At 45.3% G+C, this 18,420-nt stretch overlaps 1 protein-coding gene across 1 annotated transcript in view; it reads left to right on the top strand.

Annotated features, from left to right (window-relative positions):
* Positions 1 to 234: 234 nt before the first annotated feature.
* The window catches only part of SLC30A5 (solute carrier family 30 member 5), a 44,275-nt gene continuing 26,089 nt past the window's right edge, over positions 235 to 18,420 (top strand). The window contains exons 1-7 of the mRNA XM_068250087.1: positions 235 to 501; positions 5,375 to 5,497; positions 7,385 to 7,451; positions 10,052 to 10,137; positions 10,334 to 10,421; positions 13,437 to 13,524; positions 17,309 to 17,385. Coding sequence (XP_068106188.1) covers positions 431 to 501; positions 5,375 to 5,497; positions 7,385 to 7,451; positions 10,052 to 10,137; positions 10,334 to 10,421; positions 13,437 to 13,524; positions 17,309 to 17,385 — 600 coding nt within the window. The 5' untranslated portion in view covers positions 235 to 430. The remainder of the gene's footprint in view (positions 502 to 5,374; positions 5,498 to 7,384; positions 7,452 to 10,051; positions 10,138 to 10,333; positions 10,422 to 13,436; positions 13,525 to 17,308; positions 17,386 to 18,420) is intronic.

Raw genomic sequence — 18,420 nt, forward strand, 5'->3', positions numbered from 1 at the left:
TTAGACTATGTCATTTTTAATGTAGAATTAAAAAAAAATACAAACAGCATTTGCTGTAAAGTGTTCTGTAAGTTTTGTGTTTTTTTCATGATTTGGCTGTATTTTTTTGAAGAATATTTCCATGCTGTCCTGTAATGAGAAACATTACTAATTTTGTTCCCATCTGTCTGCTGTAGATGTGAAATTGGCTTTCAGAATAGTAGTATTGTCCCCGCTGCCTCTTCGTAGCTGGGTGACGTCAGGGCCCGGATGACGCTTCCTGCTCCATCATCAGTACGGGCCGGCTAGCTGGCAGTGCTGGCGGCGGTGAAGCTGGAATATGTTTCTGTTCAGCGGTGGTATCGCTGTCTCCATGTATTCCCCCGTCTGTAGTGACGGCAGGGGGCTGTAGAGTGCGCCGTCCCGGCCTGAGGATCCCCCTCGTCCCGGCATGGAGGAGAAGTACAGCAGTAATGTGATGAGTGCGGGCAAGCTGGGGCCTGTGGATGCTCCTGAAAGCAGGTGATCAGTGTGTGTGTGCTGCAGCCTTCTCCCTGACTGTATAGCCCGGGGGGTGTCCCAGAATAGCCACCAGCGTACCCCTCAGTACAGGAGGGGGTCTAGCGTATCACCCTTTATAGAGGGAGTACCAGTTTGTCAGGAAGTGCAGAAGTGTTTCCAGCATATTGCTCAGTACAGAAGGGAGAGAGAGCACATCAGCTTGTACAGTAGGGAGTCCCAGCACACCATTCCCTCCTGAAGAGAGTCCCGGCCCCCTTTAGGAAAAGAGAGTCCCGGCCCCCTTTAGGAAAAGAGAGTCCCGGCCCCCTTTAGGAAAAGAGAGTCCCGGCCCCCTTTAGGAAAAGAGAGTCCCGGCCCCCTTTAGGAAAAGAGAGTCCCGGCCCCCTTCAGGAAAAGAGAGTCCCGGCCCCCTTTAGGAAAAGAGAGTCCCGGCCCCCTTTAGGAAAAAAGAGTCCCTGGAAACCTAGCAATTAGAGAGTTTGCTGTCCACCCAATCACGTTAGCTGGATTTTCTATGAGGTTTCCTGCTGAGTCCCCTAAAATAGACTAGTGCTGACTGCAAATTGTGCCCAAGTTACCTGTTTCAGTACAGAGCGGTCCTATGGTATCCCCTTGTACGGATGGGGGTCTCAATGTATCACACTGTGCAGAGGTATTTCCCAGCATACATCACCCTCTACAGAGTTGTTCCCATCATGTACCACCCTATACAGGTGTTCTGTTCAGAGGAAGTCTAGTATGTCACCCCACAGTGCCTGGTATGTGTCCTGCGCTGAGTAACATGAAGGGGACTTTTTAAAAATGTGTGTTTTTAAAAAAAAAAAGTGAAATGTAATTCATCATTTTCAGTGCTGACAATATAATGAATCACACGGCTAGCTTAACAGATGTGTGAGCCGCGCATAAGTCCCTACGTGCCCTTTAAGGCCTCGTTCACATCAGGGCCGTTTCTGTGCGCTTTCCACAGCGCACTGCCCTGTGCGTTCAGCAAGGTATTGATTTTTCCATGTAACTAAATGTAGCTGGTTCACATCTATGCGCTGCGCTGAGCAGCGTTACAGAAACGTAGTGTTGCAGGCATTTCTGTGCGTTGAGCTGGAAAGCGCACAGCAATGCAAGTGAATGGGTCCGCTTTTTTAGCGCATAGAAGCGCGTACAAGCGCATAGAAGCGCATGCGTTTTTTACCCCTAATTGGAGAAAAAAATACATTTACATACAAAAACAAAGTTTTATTGACAACTGCTGCTGCTACAGTAAGCAAAACGTGCTTTAAAGAAGCGCAGCGCAACGCACAGAAACGCGGACTAAAGCGCGCACAAGCGCATGCGTTTTTTACCATGCGCTTTAACACGTTTTTCAGCGCAGCAGATGTGAACGAGGCCTAAGTCTGGCGGGGCCCTGTAGCAATAAACCACCCAAAGTTCAAATTGTATTAAATCAGTTCTAGGAGCGCTCAGTGCTCCAGAGTTGCAGCGGATACCAGTAGTATCTTGCGCTCTCACATGTATACACCTTTTAAATAGAAACAATAAAGAAAAAACACATCATAGTGTAGGCTGTATAGCCACTTTTACTCTACCTGTGTGTACCCAAATTGCACACTAAATTCCAAGGAGTGTAAGCACAACAACCATCACCAGGGTATTGGGATCACACACCCCTTAGTTCCCTGCTCACCAGAGCGTCTCCTTAGGTATGGCACATCAGATGACTCATCAGGAGCCCCTGATGAGTCAGCGTTGCTGACAAAACCGGTAGGGCGGAGCCTAGAGAGACGCGCTGAAGGAACCAGGAAGCAGCACGGTGGCGTAGTGGTTCGCGCTCTCGCCTTGCAGCGCTGGGTCCCCGGTTCGAATCCAAGCCAGGGCACCATCTGCAAGGAGTTTGTATGTTCTCCCCGTGTCTGCGTGGGTTTCCTCCGGGTACTCCGGTTTCCTCCCACATCCTAAAAACATACAGATAAGTTAATTGGCTCATCCCTAAATTGGCCCTAGACTACAGTACTTACACTACATAATACAAACAGACATATGATAATAGTAGGGATTAGATTGTGAGCTCCTTTGAGGGACAGATAGTGACAAGACAATATATATATACTGTACAGCGCTGCGTAATATGTCGGCGCTATATAAATACTAAATAATAATAATAATAATAATAACACACACAACCGTGGCCGGACCGCTTCTGATGGGTGACGGTGAAGATGTGATGTGCTTTTTATCAAGAAAGCTTAATGTACGCACATAGATTTTAGGAAAGTGATTTTCATTGAAAACTTTTTTTACACATGAAAAGTTCTTTTCCCTGAGGTATTACCGGTCTATTGAAAGGAATAGCATCTGATGTGCCATACCTAAAGAGACGCTCTGGTGAGCGGAGAACTAAGGGGGGTGTGACCCTGATACCCTGGTGATGGTTGTTGTGCTTACACTCCTTGGACTTTAGTGTGTGATTTGGGTACACGCAGGTGGAGTAAAAGTGGCTATACAGCCTACACTATATGTTTTTTCTTTATTGTTTCTATTTAAAGATGTATACGTGTTTGAACGAGCAAGATATTACTGGTATTCGCTGCAACTCTGGAGCACTGAGCGCTAGTAGAACGGATTGAATACTGCTAGCTTTACATAAACTGTCCTGCATTTGTTTTGAACTTTGCACAATCATCACATAGACCATCTAGGCCTCCTGTATTAGAATACAGTATCTTTATTTGTACCGTAATGTTCACATAATCTAAGGTGCAGTCATGGTACTTTGTAAAGCCTCCTAAAGGCCCTACACACCCAAAACATTTGTCGGAATGATCTCTACAATGAATTTGGGTGGCAGTTTTGAACAGCAGCTGTACAGAAATCTAGCTTGGCTCCCAGCCAAGTACCATATTGTTTGGAATATAAGACACACCTAGTGTTAGAGGGCAAAAATCAGGGAAAACATGATAAATACTAAACCTAGGTGTGTCTATAGTGCAGGGGCGTCTTATGGAACTTTTGTCCCCCAAACTGTCTCTAAGCTACTTTATCTAAACTACATTAGTCCTGCTGCCCTACCAACTAAGCTACACTGCACGAACACTGCGCCTGATCCCACCGCTGGGCTCCTCTCTCCCTCGCTGTGGGTGCCAACGTGCTCTTCTCATCCTGGAGCTGGTGATAGAGCAGGACACAGAGGCCTGCCACTATACCGCTCCTTGTCCTCTGTACTTGTGCTGTATTTCTGCATTGTAACCCCAGCGGCGCTCTGAACCACAGCAAGGGGGAGAGGAGCAAGGTGGCAGGATGGGAAAGTGGTTCCCTGGGCACTCTGCACTTCTTTTTACCATATCTTCTGAGTACAAGAGGCACCTCCTTTTTTCCCCCCAGTTTTAGCCTAGCGCTTTTGGAAATGACGTCGATTACATAGCATGACTGAAACAGCTCCTGTGGGTCCCAGCCCTAAATCTATGTTTTAGGGCTCATCCTCACTGGGGCGATTAGCGGACGATTACCGCTAATTGCTGAATTGCCGATGATGCAATATTAAGTATATAGCAGTGATCTCACTGCTGCTGATCACCGGCGCTTCGTGGTAATCTCAAAACGTACTACATGCAGAATTTTTCTGTGATTTTTAGAGCAATTGCGATTAAGATGCTAAAAAGCGCTTAGCAAGACTGCTCACAAATTATGTGTACAGTGATTTTACCACATTAATCACCGTAAAATCACCAGCACAAGCTAGCGTTTTGCGATTACAAGTGAGAACAGGCCCTAAGGCCATTGCTAGGGTTTGCTTTCCATAGATGATAATTACATAAGCTGTTCTCTCAGATTTACTGAGTGTTCTTTTCTTGCTTACCAGTATTGACCTGTAGTGTGTGTACATGGAAGCAAAGTTGCAGGTGTGTGTATAAATAGTGTACAGTGTTAAATTTAGCAAGTGGTAACAGCTGCATGGGAATGGGATGGGAACTGTTGATGAAGGTGAACAACCCTGTTAAGGCCAGGGGCCCACTGAGAGCAGTAAGGGCCCGTTTCCACTTGTGCGGTGGGAATCGCCACGGTAAAAATTCGGTTGTATGCGAATTTTCATGCGAATTCGCATACAATTTGTGTGCTTTTCCATTGATTCCATGCGAAATCGCATGCAAATTCGCATGACAATTCGCATACCAATGCCGCATGCAAAATCCCCTATTAAATACATTGTATGCGATTTGCATAGCGGTATGCAGTATGCGAATTCTGATGGCTCTGCCATGCAGATTTTTTTTATGCACAGAAAAACGCAAAGGAATCTTGACAAGAGGAAACAGTCCCATCCACTTGTATTGGCTATGCGAATTCGCATGTGGCAAACGCATGCGAATTCGCGATAGTGGAAACGGGCCCTCATTGAATTTGCAATTGGGTAGTGCTTTGTGTAGCATTTCCGGCGTGATTTGTGATGCGATTGGAAGTTTTGTACAATCTACTGCCGACGATTGTACAGTGGTTCCAAATTTGTCTGCCGGTTCTAAAGAGGACCACGCCCCATAAGCCACTAGGCACGGACCTTGGGAGCTCTGACAGTTAAAACTTTTTATTAAGAAAATCGCCCACAAAGTTGCTGCAAGATCGCTTTTGAAAAACAAATCAAAATACATTTTGCACGCTCCTATCCTTTGTATTGTTTTGCAAATGCTCCTGCAATTTGGCCAAATCGTAGTCCCTCCTGTGGGTTTACCTGCATGATAGTTCCGGAGCATAGCACTTTTTGGGTTCTATGGCAGTCGCAAAGCCCAGCTGAAATGACTCTAGTGGGCCCCTATCCTAAGAGTTTATTGTCTGAGCAAAAGTTTGTCAAATAATTACTGTGCCTAAACTTAATGAAATATCTTTGCAGGCTGACCCGATATGTTGTGCTTCTCTGCTTCACCAAGTTCTTGAAGGCTCTGGGAATCTTCGAGTCTTATGATCTACTAAAAGTAGTCCATATTGTACAGTTTATCTTTATATTAAAATTAGGGTAAGTATGCTTCTTACAGGAGTCCACGCTACCTCTGATTTTGTAATTTTATATTTAAAACTTTTTTTATTTAGGAATTTGCAACTGTGAATTTCTTTATTCAGTAGTCGTCATGCAAAGTTGTAGCATTCTTTACTTGCTTGATGTCTAGTCATTGCATTGGCCATTCAATCAGAGTAACATACACCTGTACTTCATATAAATGTAACCATAAACAGAGTGGTGCTGCATCAGTTTTATATAATTGCTTTGTTATTTTCTCATTTCAATGTGCGGACAGCTAAGAACTACTGAATCCAACAGCTCAAATAGCTCTTGTTTGCAAACTTGGCAACTGTATTTTGTTTGGAGTACTGTTGCTACAAACCTGTCCAGAAACTCATCTCATCTGGACAAATCCAGTGTCTGACAGGAAAATTTTACATTACTGTTTTCCAGTTTTGTTTTTAAAACTTTAAGAGATGGCTGTGTTTTATAGGAGGATAAAAACAATCTAAGAAAGCTGAAATGTTTTCCATTAATCCAGGTACTGCATAGAATGGAACTGAAAGCACTGAGGTTTCTCAAAAGGGACCCGAGCACATGTAATTAAAATAAATAAATAAATATATATAGTGTGCTCTTGGGTTGCTAGGCATTAGTTACCAACAGGGGGCACTGCTCCTCTAGCCCCTTGTGCATATGGGATTTGCCATGTTCCCCAGGGAGCGACAACTGCTTCAAGTTTCTGGCAGTGTTGCGCACTCCTGGCTGCTACAGTGCATGCTGGGAGAGGTAGTCCATCGATGTGAGGACATCGCATGGCCGGGAGATGTACTCATAGACGGACTACATCTCCTGGCATGCATTGCGGTGGTTGGAGGCATGTGACACCACTGCGGTAGCTTCAAACTGCTGTCGCTCTCTGGGGAACATGGCGAATCCCATAAGGACTAGAGGAGCATGGCCCCTTCTTGGTAACTAATGCCCATCACCCCAACCCCCCATGGGCACTGTTACAAACCTAACTTATGGGGAGGTTAATTATATCTTTTTGCACGTACAGGTACATTCTCTGTCCCAGCCTGTTTTATTTTGCCAGAGGCATTTTATAACCTGTTCTGCTGCCTCTGGAATGTTTGCTTGAGACAGCTCCAGTGTAATTTATTTTATGGCTAATCTTCCTCATGGATCCTGAATCTGTGTACAGTGATATGCATATGCCAGATTAGGTATGGCAGACTGCGTCCATTCAGCCAGTGTCATGCTGCAGACCACTGCTCACCTTCATAGCTGGCTTGTGGCCTCTGTATGCTTGGACTTGTATTTTAAAGAGTACCTCCAGTATAAATGACAGTGCCTTTCATGCCATGCACTGTCTTAATGATGCAGGATTGGAGGGTTCTCAGGGTTAAGCACTTACCTGATTGGCTGTAGTTCATTCACAGGTGACTCTCTGCCCCCTCCTCGGCAATGCACTCGCCGATAGGTATGATCAGTGAGATGTAAATATTTCCTATGCATATTTATGTACATTTTTTTTTATTAAAATATGTTTCCAAAGTCTTCTGAACCTCTTCGGAAACCTCCAACTGTGTTGTCAGGGCCCACCCCCAGCCACGACTGCTGAGCTGAGGACGGGCCGAGTTAACGCAGATGGGGGTGGCCAGAGCCTCGGCAGAAGTTTGAAAGAAACCTGCCACAGACACATTTCCAAGGGGACGGAGCACTCATGGAATTACTCATGAATTACAGCTGATAAGTAATGAACCCCCGAGACCAACCCTCCACCCCATCCTGCATCATGAAGACAAGCTCTGTCTTTTATACTTCAGGTACTCTTTAACAGCTTCAGTACTTCATGTTTGCTGCATCAGTACTAAAATAAGATTTTATTTCTCTCCACAGATCTGCATTTTTTATGGTTTTGTTTCAAAAGCCATTTTCTTCTGGGAAGACAATTACAAGACGCCAAGTAAGTTATCAGAGTTGGCTCTTATAAATTTCGAACACCACACAAAACGTGTCATTTTAGTTTGATAGTGGGATTGGGTGATGGAAAGTTATCACACGTCTGTCGTTGTCTGCATCCCTTTGGGGAAGCCCTGATCTTGGGACAGAAGTGTACCCAAGCAGCCATAAAAACTTAATAGATGTACAGCACTTCATAAGCTGCTATAGGGACATGTTTTCTACCTTTCCTGTAGCTCCTGGTGGCTTTCCAATGTCCTCTGTGTACGGCTCGTGGCGTGTCACCCAGGGCAGTGGAGTCAGTAGAAAAATCATCCGACTCCTCAGTTTATTAAACCACCAACTCTAGGTACCCAAAATTACTCCTACTCCACAGCCCTGGTGTCACCTGACCCGCATTGGGTCAGGTGACAAGCCAGGAGCGATGCATGGACGCCAGAAAGCCAAAGGGAGCTGCAGGAAGGGTAGAAAATGGCGCCTGAGGGCTCAGTAAGTATTTTCTACCCTGCAGTGCCCTGCAAACCCAGTAAAGCACTGTCCACGTTATCCACCTCAGATATCGGCCAGATATTGATGGTGGAAAAATCAATTAGGGTATGGCCACCTTAAGACTGAAAAACACTGGAATATATAAGGGTGCTTTAAAGTGGATCCGAGATGAACTTTTACTCATTGCATAATTGTGTTCCTTTCCTATTGTTTATAGGGCATTCCTCAAGCTAAATACTTTTTTGTTTTAATACTCTAGCTCCCGATAAACTAAACAAGCCACGCCCACAGGTTTTCAGAGAGCCAAGGCCCTTTCAGACAGTTGCAAGGGCTCATGGAAGCTCAGTCTGGGCAGGAGGAGGGGGAGGTATTACTAGCCAGAGATTTCAGAGGCAGAGGGGAGGAGGGAGGAGGAGGGGGATTAGGTTTTTTTGCTTAAGATACAGATAAGCCTGCCTCTGTGTAATGTTTACAAACAACATGGCTGCTGTCATTGTATCACAGGAAGAAATAATCATATTCTATTAAAGCTGTTTGCACTGCAGCTAGATTTGCTGTGTAAACTATCTAAACTTTAGATAAGATATATAGACAAGTTACTTGTTATAGTTAGTTTTTCATCTCGGATCCGCTTTAACTCCCTCTTTTGCATGTTGCATTGCACACTTACACAACATGTTATTGTTTGTGAACTCCTTACCCATACAATTGCAATGGCATGATTATATTTCTGGATAATGTGCGGCAACCACGCATTCCATAGCGAATGACCATGTTTACTAAATATTTGCAATTTTATGTGCGACGTGTATTACGTTATGGTCGCAGTATAGTGCAGACGTTATGTAACACCCATAGCGCCATCCTCTTCTTCAGGCTGTGAGGGGGATTGCAACCTAGAGCTAGAAGATTCAGTCTACAGTGCCCGAGCTCCTTACCAAACCGCTTCTGCACAGACCAGTACAAACTCTGCCACTGATGTCCTATGAATCATTTGTGCTTGGTGTGGGCTTTCTTTTAGGCTACTTTCACACTTAGAATATCTCCATGCATGGCGGTACTCTTCCTCGTCGCAATGACCATGTAAGTCTATGGAGACTTGCACAGTATTGCGATGATACGGAAGTAGCGAAATCGCCACAAACTCTGCAAAGCATTGCTACATGATCTGTGCCTGCCGCAGCAATGCAAGTCTACGGCGACATAGTAAGTGTAAGCAAGTGATCGCGGTAAACCAGTGATGTACTTCCTGTCCACCAGGGAGTAGGTCACTGAGTGGGGGGCAGTACTACGCTTATTACCCTGTCTACACACTCAGCCACAGGGGAATATGCATGGGGGAATGGTGCAGTGCAAACATCCTGCCCCAGGATCTCCTGCTGCACTATGACCGCAAAGCACAATATGTGAAATTAGCTTTAAAGTGTAACTGTCGGGCATAAAATCAAAAATCAATTCTTTATTTGTATCTGGTAAACAAGTAATAAAGATGCTAACCAGGCAATCCAAAAGTTAAAAATCACTATTACTTTTCTTGTTGATAAATGATCATTCCCCAGTTTACCTGACTCTTATTTGGTACACACAAATTTTGGTACACAAAAAGTAAATTGCAGGGCATGCTGGGTTGTCCTTTTTTGCTTCTCTATTTCCCCTCAGACTTCTCTAATGCAGTCTGATTGGCTGAAGCCTAATTCCCTCCTGTTTTCCCCTCCCACACCTCTGTTCCTCTCTGATTGGCCAATATTTCTCATGCTGAGACAAAGCACTTTCTATAGTGAAGGGCGGGCAAATCAGGCAGAGGATAGTAGAGCAGGAAATGACATCAGGATTGGCTTCAAAATAGCCACACTTAAAATGGGAAATGCTAAGAAGGATTTTCTTATTATTTATTTTTTTTACTGTAGAAAAATCACTAAAATCAAAAGTGGACAGTGCAATACATATGTTATGTAAGAAGAGCAAGTATTTATCTACTTATATATGTGGGTTTTTTCTGAGATAGTATGGATGACAGCTCCTCTTTAAACCTTCACAAGTCTGTGTATTTTAGTCCTGATGTCAGTGAGTTATGTATTTCATTGCACGTTAATAAGCTCACACCTCTCATTTCAGTGGATCAGTATTGTGAAACATGCTTTCGTTGGCTGTATTATCTCACTCCTGTGGTTCTTTGGCCTCACCCTTTGTGGACCATTAAGGTAATTGTACCTCTCACAATTAATCATCATCTATTTTATTTTTTGTATACATGTAACGACAATGCCCTACTTTCAAACAACTCAAGTTACAGTATTTCACTTATACAAAGTTGTCTCCATGCATAAAATGTGTATTTGTGTCATGTTTCATGGGTTTTTGTCTAGCGGTCACTTGTTTCTTGTTTGTTTTTTGCAGGACCTTGCTGCTGTTTGAGCACAGTGATATCGTAGTTGTAACATTGCTTACAGTGCTTTTCACTGGTTCCAATGGAGTTCCATCCAAGGTATTTGGCAACTAGAGGAGCACACTAATTTATGTGTACTTAAAACAAATCTGTCAGGATTCTCAGTATCAGATGATCAAATAACTAAACCTTTTATTTTTGACACACTGTATCTTCTGAATTTATTTTTCCATTTAATCATCTCCTGCATTTAAAGAGAAACTGTAACCAAGAATGAAACTTCATCCCAATCAGTAGCTGATACCCCCTTTCCCATGAGAAATCTATTCCTTTTCACAAATTGATCATCAGGGGGCCCTGTATGGCTGATACTGTGTTGAAACTCCTCCCACAATGTGATGTCAGGACCATGGTGCTGACATCACACTGTGGGAGACTTGTTGCATTGTGGGAAATAGCGGTTTCCAACTGCCAAAAAAGCAAGCAGCATCTCCTTCCAGTGACATCACCTGCCAGCAGTAAAAATGTCACCATGTGATAAATGTCAGAATGTAAATCAGGGAGAGGAAAGATTTTACAATGAGCAAACACTGACTAAATCATTTATACATAATTATTGTAAAAATGAAGCCCTTTTTTTTTATTACATTATTTTCACTGGAGTTCCTCTTTAACATATCTATTTCTGAAGGTTTTCAATCCCGTTGTTTTGTAGTACCATTACTCCCCTCGCCTATGGGTGGGAGGGATCAGGGATGATGGGTTAAAGAGGAACTGTAACAGCAAAACGTCCCCTGGGGGGTACTCACCTCGGGTGGGGGAAGCCTCAGGATCCTAATGAGGCTTCCCACGCCGTCCTCCGTCCCTCGGGGGTCTCGCTGCAGCCCTCCGTACAGCCGTGACGTAATATTTACCTCCCTGGCTCGCGCGCAAGCGCTCTGACGGCTGTCGGCTCCGAAGTAGGCGGTATTACCCGATCGCCGTCGGGTCCGCTGTACTGCGCAGGCGCAAGTCTCCGGCACCTGCGCAGTAGAGCGGACCCGACGGAGATCGGGTATTTCCGTCTATTTCCGAAAGCAGCCACAGCGCCCCCGCTGGAGCCAGCAAAGGTAAATATTGAAATTACAGTCGGGCCTGTCGTCGGCTGTTCAGAGGGCTGCAGCGAGACCCCCGTGGGACGGAGGACGGCGTGGGAAGCCTCATTAGGATCCGGAGGCTTCCCCCACCCGAGGTGAGTACCCCCCAGGGGATCTTTTTGAAGTTACAGGGTCTCTTCAAAGGACTTCCGATGCCAAATAGGAAATCAGTTTTTTACTCACCTGGGGTTTCTTCCAGCCCCTCGCAGCCGTCTCAGTCCCCCGCCGCAGCCTCAGTCCTCCTCGGTGTCCCTGCTGGCAGCAATGATCGCAGTACGTGGCACATGATGTGGCCGCACAGAAGAGCCGACCCCGCCGGCGTTTTGCTATCATTGCGGTCAGCAGGGACACGAGGAGGACCGGGGCTGCGGCGAGAGACTGGAAGAAGCCCCAAGTGAGTAAAAAAATAGGTTTGCTATTTGGCATCGGAAGTCCTTTAAAGGACAACTATTGCAGACATTTAAAATGGATACATGTACAGCTTTCCTAGAGTAAAGTGCACTATACATGTATTTTTTCCTATGCTGCTGGTACCTACAGTAAGCAGTAAAAACCTGACAGGTCTTGGACTAGTCCATCTCCTCATGGGGGGCTTCCCAAATATTTATTTATATACAGAAGCACTTACTGAACAGCAGTTGCTCAGTCTAACTGCAGTCACGTGACAAGTAATGGAGGAAGAGAAGAGATTAACCAGACATGGCGGTATGATTATTTCCAGATTTTAGGGTCTAAAAGCGGTGTCATTTTTTTGCATGCTTTTAGACCCTAACAACTGGAAACAATCGTGCCGCCAGAAAGCCTGCAGCAGCCCCTGCACTTACCTCCCTTGGATCCTGTGCTGCAGTCCGTCCTCCGGGTGGCGCTGTAACCCCTATGACATCTTACTAGAAGAATCCAGAGGACAGGAAGAAGAATGGCTGCCGGCGTCTGGATCCCGGGGGTGATGAGTTGAAAGCCCACTGTGCACTATGCTCTGCAATAACCTTACGGCAGCTACCACAAGTCAGGCTTGGGGTTACCGCTCTGTGCTGCGGGTTTCCAGCCCCGAGCCTGACTCGGGGTTAACGCTAAGGAGGTTGAATTACAGAAATAATATCTTGCAGGGCAGATAAAAGCAAACAGACATTACTTTCTGGCTGACCATGGTAGTAAGCTGACACTCCACTTTGTCCCCCTGGCAGCCCCAGATCTGCTGCCTGCACTTCATTTGATGCCCTGACCCTTGCTTTGATCCACAAACCAGGTAGAGCTGACCGTGGGAGACTTATTTTTGTATTTTGTTTGCGCGCCTCGCCCATCAGAGACTGCTGGCACCTGCTAGTAGTCTATGGAAATCATACATGTGTTGTGATTTTAAGCGATGGGGTATCTAATGCACGCATATTGCGGCTGAAAAATTGGGGGCTTGCAAACAAACGTGTCTGCATTGAAAAGCATTACGTGAGATATTGCACGTGCTTTTCAACAAGCCAGAAACAGAGCAGCAACAATGTTTTCACAGTGATGCAGGGATTGCAGCTGATTGCTGGGGTGGGACCACACGATCGCAGGGGGTGGGAGGGGCAGGGCTAACTGGAGCCAGAAATGTCAGCTGATTGCTGGGGTGGGACCACACGATCGCAGGGGGTGGGAGGGGCAGGGCTAACTGGGGCCGGAAATGTCAGCTGATTGCTGGGGTGGGACCACACGATCGTAGTGGGTGGGAGGGGCAGGGCTAACTGGGGCAGGAAATGTCAGCTGATTGGCGGGGGGTGTCTCGCAATCATGGGGGGGTGGGGCGAAATCAACATCCTGTCAGCCCGAAACAAAAGACGTAACTGCTTCATCCTTAGTCTCCAAGGGGTTAAAATACTGCTGAATATCTAAACTTGGATTATTGTGGATCAGGACAGTATTTCCATCATCACTTGTATATTTGTTTGTCTTGCGGTGGTTAAATAAAACTCTTGCTTTGTGTGTTCTGTTCTCTTTGTAGACTCGGGGTGCTGCCTTTTTTATCGTAGCTGTTATTTGTTTACTTCTGTTCGATAATGATGACCTGATGGCCAAAATTGCTGAGCACCGTATCCTTTGCTGTTGATTGAGGTACTCCTGGTGTCTTAGAAGAGCTTGAAGACAGCTGTAAGATGCGCTGTTGTGTATAACGAGGTTTACCATCCAAATAATTCTAGCATTCTTAAAGGGAACCTAAACCGATTAAAATTATTTCAAATAAACACATGATGTACCTGCAAATGAATATTACATACTTACCTCGCCATCAGTTCCACTTAGGGGCTCGCCATTTTCTCCTTACAGCAATTCTTTCCAGTTCTGACAAGACTTTGTCAGAACTGAAATATATCAGTTGCTGTCAGTTACATCTGAAAGGAAAACTGATGTGCAAGGTATGTCCTTGTTTCCCTATAGCTCATGTGGACGATATTACAGGTTAAAGGTGGCCATACACTTATAGATTTGCAGCAGATTTGACCATCAGATAGATTTCTGTAAAATGCCTGTCAAGTTGAATCTGATAGAAATCTGATGTGTGCCACACACTAGGAGCAGATTTCAGAATGAAATCTATTGGAAATCGATCTAAATGTATTATTGGACCATTAGATCTAGTGCAAATCTATGGGACATCAATCTGCTGCCAGTAGCAGATCGAGCTAGATTTTCCATCCCGTCAGATCAAAATCGGCCGCAAATCGATCGATCTGGGAATTGGAATCAATTTCTGATCGATTCTATAGAATCGATTGATCGACCGATGGCTGAAATCGACCAGTGTATGGGCTCCTTAACAGTGTGCATCCAGAAGTTGTTAGTGTCATGGCCATTTTTAAAATGGAGGATGGAGAATTCCATTGATCAGTGTACAAAGAGGAAGTGGGATAGGAGAAAGAGATTGATGAGTAGACTACACAGGAGGTAAGTATGACCTGTGTATATTCATTTTGACTTTTAATTTTAGGTTCAGGTTTGCTTTAAATGTAATTTTATAGTGTGCAGAATTTGTTTTCTTCACTGAGTTTATCAAAAAAAATATTTAATTTCAAAGCTGATTGAAAAACTCATAAAGGATTACAAATAAGCACCTTGGACCATATGCTATTCTCCTTTTCTCCAAGGAGATAATTTTTCATCTTCTATTTAAAATACCTTTTTAGCACTTTGCAATGGTAAAAGAACCAAAAAGTAGGTGGGAAAGTACTGTCAGAGGTATTTTGAGTATGTGTTTGCTTGCTGCTGGTATTTTATTTACAAGTTGTGAAAATCTCACTTAGGAGAAAACTCAGGTGAAAAAGTGAATTGCATATGGGCCCATTGTGTTTGCACTGCGGGTGGTAAGTTTTTGTAAGCAGGAGGAAGTGTTGCTTTGACTTGCTGTAGGTTTTCATTCCATAAGATCTAGGTTCAGAGGAGTAAATCAAGAAAGAAAGATAGTGTAAATCTGGTGAGTCTTCAATGTGCAGCGGCGTCTTCTGGAGCCTCGCTACATTGCTGATGCGTCTTACAGAGTGAAGAATACAGTAAGAGTTCAGCTATGTGGGAGTCAAGTCCCTAGACTTGATGACACACTGGGTCCTACTGGTCTCCTTGGCACTATTTTATGTGCTCTATACAGCGATTCAGGAAAATTAAAGGATACCTTAGTGCTAAAAGAATTTTAAAAATGGGGGGGAGCTGGCATGTTTAGTGAGCTCTCCTCATGCCCATCGCTCCCCCCCCCCCCCCCCTTTCTCATCTGTCCCTCTCTGGTACTGCCTACCGACCCCTCGAACTTGCTTCCTGGTTGGGGTGGTCATGGCTGCCTGGCAGGCGTGCATCCTTTGTGTCCTACGCGCAGTGCTCTCGGTCACGGGCGCTTAAACAAAGGACACGATCACCCTGACCAGGAAGTAAGTTTGGGGGTCGGTAGGCGGGGACAAGGGAGAACGGGAAGGGGGCAGTGGGGATGAGGAGAGCCCACTAAACATGATCCCCCCTCCTATTTTTAAATTCTTTTAGTGCTAATTTATCCTTTAAAAAGAACCCGAGGTGGGTTTGAAGAATATTATCTGCATACAGAGGCTGGATCTGCCTATACAGCCCAGCCTCTGTTGCTATCCCAAACCCCCCTAAGGTCCCCCTGCACTCTGCAATCCCCCATAAATCACAGCCACGCTGCTGACAAACTGCTTGTCAGAGCTGGCTGTGTTTATCTCTATAGTGTCAGTCTGCTGCTCTCCCCGCCTCCTGCAGAACTCCAGTCCCCGCCTGCATCCCTTCCCTCCCTGCTGATTGGAGAGAAGGGACGGGGGCAGGGACCGGAGCTCTGCAGGAGGTGGGGGAGCAGCTGATACTGACACTACAGATGTAAATACAGCCTCACAGCACGGCTGTGATTTATGAGGGATTGCAGAGTGCAGGGGGACCTTAGTGGGGTTTGGGATAGCAACAGATGCTGGGCTGTATAAGCAGATCCAGCCTCTGTATGCAGATACCATTCTTTAAACACACCTCGGGTTCTCTTTAAGCCTGTCTTATTACAAAGCTTAGCAATTCAATATAATTCATGTTATTTAAAGCCCCACTCAAATGCTTCCTTATCGACACATGCTCAATTTGTGTAGCCTGCCAGAATATAACTCATCACTCTTGGGCCCCAATGCTGTTCACATGTGTTGCTAGGGAACAGACCACTGAAGCATTCTGTGTCCTATGATGAAAGGAGGCAGGATGACGGTGGAGAGAATAATGGAGCAGCAGTCCTGGATGGGATTATGAGGAGAATAAACTTGGCTGCCAATTGAAAGGCGTCTTCTAATGGCACAATTAATTTTGCTGCCAAATGCAGCTCTGCAGGGTGGTGCAGGGAGCCGTAATATTTACCTGTTCTGGGCGGCTGGAGCGGCGGCTTCTCTCTTCCAATCGTGGTTCTGCACTCCCACCATCCTCTTCTGAGTTGCGATCACATGATATGACGTGTGATCATCACCCATGGGATGGTGTCAGCCTTGCAGTGCCACCCGGTAGTGGAAGAGGGGTGATAAATAAAAACTCGTCCACCACCAGGAGGCGCTGCAATGCATGGAGGAGAGAAGAAGCCGCTCCAGCCGCCCAGAACAGGTAAATATGACGGCGTACCCTGCCAGGCTGGGGAAGGAACACTTCCCCAGTGGCAGAAAAAAAAAATCAGCCCTGCAGCGCACATATGTGGCTGCTAAAGGGTTAAAGGACACCTGAAGTGAGGTGTAGATGGAGGCTACCATTTTTTTTTCTTTTAAATAATTCCAGTTGTGTGGCTACTTGCTGATATTTCATACATCAGTATTGTCTGAATAACCCACCTGAAACACGCATGCGGCAAATCCAGTCAGACTTCAAACATTTCCACTGCATGCCATGTCAGTTTCCTTCCCGTCACCCGTGCTGCTCTAAAGCAGTAACCGAATCGCAGCATTCCGTCCAGAATCGCACCACAATGGGATTTGCACTGCAAGCCATTGCCTGAATAGGCAGCGTTTCCCCTTCCGACTTGCCTTCAGGAAAGCGCTGCAGATTTACAAAGACGCTAATGGAAATAAAAATAATAAACATGGCAGCCTCCATATCACTTTCACTTCAGGTGTACGTTAATATTTTCCTAATTCAAAAAGTTATTCTGGCTGCAGTGGATTGTGCTACATTTTTAAATATGAGTGAATATTTGTCTTTACCAGAATTCCTGTAAAATCTTTATTTTAAAATAAGCTAATGATTTGTTTTCTTTTATTCGTGAATGATTGTACATAATTTATTTTCCAGTATGGGTGGTGTTGTACTGTGTTGAAGACTGCTAGTTTGGTCTTTCTGTTTCCCTTAACCTCCTGGGATCAGCTGAGGGACGCCATGACAGTGCCCTGACACACTTCCTGTACACGGCATTCTCCCTCCTGGGAGTCGCCGATCACAAGGTAAGGTTCCTGAGGTATGGAACAGTGAAATCTTCCTGGGTTGTGGCTTGGCTTCCTATTGGTGGAAGCTAACAGAGGCGTGTAGCGGTGGGGGAGGGCGTGGATTCGAGGCAGAGATGCTACGAGGCTGACTGACAGCCTCACATAAACAAAGCCAGCTAGCTACAAGCAGATTTTCGTTAGCCTGGCAATCTTTTAAGGGGGTGCAGCGCAGGGGGGGCTGGCAGCGGCGGTAAAATGACCCAGAGGCATATCATTGTGCACACGACATGCCTCTGGGTCCTATTAGGCTTATCATATGCCACCTCGGGTTCTCGTTAAAAAAAAAAAAAGAGTAAGCTTTCAGCTATTGTGCCTTCATCAGACTTGAATCCGGTATGCTTACAAGTGGTTAATGCACACAGCTATACTGTATACATGCAGCATCAAATAGGGCTCCGGGGTGATTCAAAAGTAAACACTCTGAAAGTAATTATAACTTCCTATTAGAAGAGGATCCATTGATTTTCTCATTACAAGACTATTTGGATGGGGACAAGAACTTTCATAACCCGTTCACACACCTTTTATCCCCCTGTGGGTCAATAGAGATGGCATGTTAGTACTTATAGTGTACCTAAACCGAAGGGGGGGTTGGGAGAGTTTTCTGACTGACCAGTCGATCGCCACTGTGCCTGCGCAGCCCTGGCCACACCCATCCTTGTTCATGCTCCCTTGCCAGGAGCGTCCTGTGCAGGCGCAGTGGCCATCAACTTGCCAGACAAGCGAAAACAAAACTTTGGCGCAGAGAGGGACTGGAGGCTTGTTGCGGACCAGCGCAGGTACAGGGCGGCTGCAGGGGGTTGGTAGAAGCCCCATGGAAGTGAAGCACAAAATAGGAAGCTTTCTGTTATTTGCCTGATAAGCTTGTTACTGTAGCTAAAAAATGTTTAAAAAAAAAAAGGCTTTCATACAATCCTGCTGTTATTGCACAGTTCCTTCAGTTAGGGGAAAAAATAGGGTTTATAGGGTTTACATATATTTTTTTGCCAATTT

This window comes from Hyperolius riggenbachi, chromosome 1 (assembly GCF_040937935.1).
Source record: "Hyperolius riggenbachi isolate aHypRig1 chromosome 1, aHypRig1.pri, whole genome shotgun sequence".
NCBI lineage: Eukaryota > Metazoa > Chordata > Amphibia > Anura > Hyperoliidae > Hyperolius > Hyperolius riggenbachi.